The sequence below is a fragment of the Thermobia domestica genome, chromosome 10 (genome assembly GCF_964235325.1).
Source record: "Thermobia domestica chromosome 10, izTheDome1.hap1.1, whole genome shotgun sequence".
In the NCBI taxonomy this organism is placed as follows: Eukaryota; Metazoa; Arthropoda; class Insecta; order Zygentoma; family Lepismatidae; genus Thermobia; species Thermobia domestica.
The window spans coordinates 259,517,000-259,522,177 of record NC_137463.1 but is presented as its reverse complement, the minus strand read 5'-3'; the positions used below and the strand labels follow the sequence as shown (position 1 = coordinate 259,522,177).

Below are 5,178 nucleotides of genomic sequence, written 5' to 3'. Positions count from 1 at the left end.
TTTTTAAATTGCTCCTTTTCTTGACCCATTTATTCAGATGTTGACTACTACTGACTCAACAGTCATTTGCCCGCGATTGAAGTGACAAAAGAACATAAATGTTTGAGGGATTTTTAGTGGCAAACTTCCCAGAAACGCTACTCATTTTTTTTAAAATTTAAAGTTTGATCATGCAGTGATAAACTTATTTGAAGTACATTTTTTTTGAGTGTGTGTTTTAGAGAATCCTGAAATGAATTATGAAAAGTTTCAAGTGCAGTTAAATCATCGTATCTTCATCACTACGGAAACCAGCTTTTTTTTTTTTTACTCTATTTTGGAAACATCAGTTATTATACATAGTCATTGTTAATTAATATAATCTATCAAAAAAAATCGAAATGTAACTTACGTTAAATTATTCTAAATAATAACTTCAAAATATAATTGGTCATTATTAAGTTATTCAGCCCGCTAAGATAAAAGGTATCTCAAGGGACAGGAATAGATTTTACTTTAAAACAAGAAATATTTGTTTTGTTATTGATAGACTACTACTACACTTCCATTGTGTTGGAAAGAAAGTATCTCAGATAATTTTTGGTTATTGTACGAAGTATAGAAAATGGAATACATATGACGAAATGTGTGTAAGCAAACATAAAGTATTACGATTAATTTTAAAATCATATTTAAACTTTAGTCTCTTTCTATAGGTAGTTGTTAGAGAAAATAGGCGTCGACGACCTAAAGTAATGTAGAGTATAAATATTGGCCAAGAAAGATCGATCTCTAGAAGTAGATTTGTGATTTAATTTCCTGTGTATTGATTTATAGTAATGTATGTTTATGTCAAGTGTGAATCATCTATGTCAAGTGTGTGAATACAACTATGGTATTTTCGTATTAGTATTAAATAGTATTATTAGTTTGCTTTCATAAATATAAAGCAAATTATGAAACTGAATTTTATATACTCTAAAAATATATCATCCACTATACTTCATTTTCCTTGTCAATCTTCTTTCAAGGAACTCTCAAAATTAAAGGTCATGACCCCTATAATCTTAAATTTTCATTAAGCAATATTCTATCTTGCTATTCTTCTATACTTTTCTAAAAGTTTTCCGCCATTTAAGTAACTGATCAAACTAATCAAACATAGATTCGATTCTGGTATTGTCAATGCAAGTAATTGGTATATGATAGGGAAACTATTCAAATTTATCAAATGAAATATGATAATTAACTTGTAATTTAAAATCTTGTTACGAACTTGCATTTTAATTAAAGAATCGTAATGTGGTTTAAAATGCCGTTTGTATTAATGTTACATATCAGCATTATGTAATTTTTGCAGACATTCAAAATTTAGAAAGCTATTTGAATGTTCATGTAGTAAATTCATTTTTTTTTTAAATTAAGAACCTTTACAGTAAAAGTTCAATAGAAGGTCATTTTTTTTTTAAATGCAAATGTTTTCATCAGATGTTGTTACCTGTTGCTGTTTTTCTTATCTAAATTAAAAATTCTATCAATGTTATCCAAATTCAGTGTTATCTTTTCTATTCAATCAAGTTCAGATTCCCTCTAATCTCAATTTAGGCAGAATAACAAAGCTTTGAGTATTGCTGCATAGGGATCTAGCTGAGCTGACTTTCACTTAAAACATTATTTTTTTTTATTTAATTAACTTGGCAATATTCTTCGTAAATTAATTTCTAATAATTTTTCTGGCTACCCATTTTCGTTTTTGTATAAATTATACAGCACAATGAAAGTCAGTGCAGCTATTCCCAGAAAATCAAAATTAGAGAAACATTTTCCTTTTTCAGCCATGCAGCATGTGTTATATGAAAGAAGATCGGGAGCAAAGCATTTTTTTTGGCACTTGCAATTTTTTTTTATTCCACTTTTAAGACTTTCCTTTCTCCAAAGCCCTGGAATCCGTTCGGAGAGGGGTTGGTCTAGAAGTGAAGTAGGAGGGGAAGTCATATTTAGGCAGCCCAGCGAACGAATCCTCGCATCTGTAGCGTTTTCAGCTGAACCGAGGTTCGACTCCAGTCGGACTCAAACCCCGGGAAAGCTAATCGTGAAAAATGGCCCCGCGAACAGGGACTCGAATAATGTTTAGCGTGAAAAACAGTGCATCGAACAGGTACCCGAATAATGTTTACTGCAACAAAATGTCACATCGAAATTGGGATTCGTGTTTTCGAAACAAAAATGGCGTTGCAACCATTGACCCGCTTTACTTAAATTAGATTATTTCACATCAAATTAAAATATTTTCCCTTCCTAATTACGAAATTGTGGAGTGTAGCAACACTTATGGCATTGAATTTCCATTTCCGATAGTTTGAAATTTTCCTATTTATAGCGGACACAATAGTTTCAGCGGAACAACCCAGAACAGCTTAACTTAAAAAAAAAAAAAAAAGTAAGTAAGAAAGAAAGAAACGTTCTGTTTGCTGCATAATTTTTGCTCCACATCCTCTGAGTGTTTCAAGCACAGAAGGAAGGAAAACGCAGGTCAAAAAGAAGACTTCACAAATGACGGTTTACACACTAGCCTTTCTAAAAACGACAGGGGGTGAACCCTCTGAACGTCGTAAAAAAAAAAAAAAAAAAAAAAAATACAGAGTATTGACTACAGCTTAGAAATGGTTTGTTTTCTTTCTGCCTTTTGCTTGGACTTGAATGGATTGAGTAACAGAGGAAAAGAAACAAAAATGAAGAGGATACCGGAAAGAAACAGGTAAAAAAAAAAGTAAGTACAGTCAACTCAATAAGCAAATTTATCTTAATATAGGTATTCATACTTTGAGCCAAGTAAATCAGTATTAGTATATATCTATTAGTGACATTTGTATATTCGTATGTTTAGTAGTATTTTAGATTAAGATTTACGTTTGTTCTTCGTATTATGAATTTATTAGTTTCATGTTTTTGTATTCATAAGTTTTATACTACGTTAGAGAACAAATATTTACTACTAGGATTTATTGATTTATATGTATGTAAGGTAACAAATCTTTAATATTTGTGAATATTTATAAAAGAATCAGAGAGAGAGAGAGAGATATGGAGGAGTTTGGGATATTTATATGGCACTGGAGTGAAGGCGGCACTAACTACTCCATAAAATAATTTTGTTTAATTGGTTTGTGTAACCATACGTTTATACATTACATCATTTGATTTTTTTTGTTCTTGTGAACATTTGTCTAAAGGGACAACAGTTCTATTTTTTAAGTTTCAGATGCCGAGATTGCGTGCTCAGACACTGGAAATAAGAACGAAAATGCTGACTGGAGAGCAACAAACTTGCCCTGATTGTGGCAGAGATGTATGGGAACAGGATGTAATCCCATCTTCTTCTAATGCAGAGTGTGTCACGTGTAGCGCTGTCAACACAGCAGTGGCGTCGGCCGAGGGAAGGCAATCTCCAGCAACCGAAGAAACGCCAAGAACAGAGCAAGCAGATGCTTCTAATAGAAACCGTGCAAATACTGATATTGTTGCCATGCTACAGACTCTTATGGATGAACAGAGAAAATTGCAAGAAGAACAAAGAAAATTGCGAGAAGGTCTTGACAGGAAGCTGGATGAACAAAAAGCAGAACAAAAAGAAGAACAGAGAAGATTGCGAGAAGGTCTTGACCGGAAGCTGGATGAACAACAGAGAAAATTGCAAGAAGGGCTGGAAAGAAAACTCAACGAGCAGAAGGAACAGCAGATGCAAGATATGAAAATTTTGCAGGAAAGTATTGCTGCCAAAATGGCAGAGAGGCTGGATAGGCAGGCCAAAGAGCACCAATTACAGCTGCAACTGCTCGAAGAACGAATGCAGCAGCAGACAGAAATGACAGAAGAGAGACTCATGCAGCAGATTGAACAAAGGCAGGAGATGATATTAGAGGACGTTAATAGAATGCATGCGGAACAGAAGAGTCAAGCAAAATCCGACAAAGAAGAATTACAAAAGCGCATAGAAGCCAACCAAGAAGAGGTGCAGCGAGGCATTCATAGTGTCGAAACACAACTTTCTGTGCACGCTGAACAACTAATTCAGCTGCAACAAGTGCAAGAAGAGGAAAAGAGGAAGATGGCTGACCGAGTGGACAGATTAAGTGAGGAAATTACCCGAAGGATGCAGAGGCAGAACCAAGAGATGGGTACAGTCGTGCATCCAACCACAGACACAGGGGAGACGTCGAGAAGCCGAACTGCTTCACCTCCACCATGCAATGCCTCAGTTCTTGGCGAGGATTTAGGACGGGACACTACGCAGTCCCAACGGTCAGTTGAAACGCATGGAAGCGGGCGAAGCTTTCTGAGGGCACCCAAGATTGATGAATTACCAACTTTCGACCCAGATGCTGATGCAAGTCTACCATCAACCTTTTTAGATCGACTGTTGGACGACTGTCGACTGTATGGAATTGCCCAATCGGAGCTTCTCTCGATCCTCCCACGGATCCTTAGAGGTGCTGCAAAAATGTGGATCGATAATCACTTGCAGCAGTTCCGGACATTTGAAGACTTCCGAGTTGCTTTTCTTAGAAATTTTCAGAGCGAAGCTATCATCCAAAGAAAGCTAACTCGTCTTCGGAATACACGATATCGCCCCGACTCCAGAAAGACGCTCCGAGAATTCTTTTGGGAGCAAGTCAAAGCATTCAAAGAACTCAGTCCAACAATGTCCGAGACTGAGGTGTTGTCCAACGTAAAAAACATGTTGCCTATACGTGTTCAGCGGCAGCTAATAGGGATACACCTTCAAGACACGGAACAATTATGAATGATATTATGGAATAGCGAGGAGCTGGACCGCATTGAGCATCAACAGCGCGAGAGAAACGCGCAGCGAAACCAAAGGGGAGTTGCAGCACAAGGTTCAAGGCGAGTCCAACAGACGCAAGCATCTGTGACAAGAGCACAAAATTCCCCCGGAGACAGGAGACGAAGAGAACGTGTGCACCCTTACCATGGACGAGGGGGAACGAGAACACAGCAGACTGATCTACCTGTTGAAGATGATCAGACGTATAGAAGTGCACAACATGGATCGCATAGGGGAACAAACATAGGCCAACCATCTCGAAGAAACCCACGAGGCCATAGAGGCAACAGAGGTCAACGAGGTGGGTCGGCAGGTGAACAAACTAATCAAATCCGAGAAATCCGGACGCAAGA

General features: G+C 36.9%; 1 protein-coding gene across 1 annotated transcript; it reads left to right on the top strand.

Annotated features, from left to right (window-relative positions):
• Positions 1-1,034: 1,034 nt before the first annotated feature.
• Positions 1,035-4,784, top strand: LOC145663174 (uncharacterized). Its single transcript, XM_081729509.1, has one exon. It carries the CDS (start codon positions 3,242-3,244, stop codon positions 4,781-4,783), a length of 1,542 nt encoding a protein of 513 aa, XP_081585635.1. The 5' UTR covers positions 1,035-3,241; the 3' UTR covers position 4,784.
• The last annotated feature ends 394 nt before the right edge of the window (positions 4,785-5,178 follow it).

Excerpts from the sequence above, each read along its gene's own strand:
- LOC145663174 (XM_081729509.1), top strand. The coding sequence starts at position 3,242 with ATGCCGAGATTGCGTGCTCAGACACTGGAAATAAGAACGAAAATGCTG.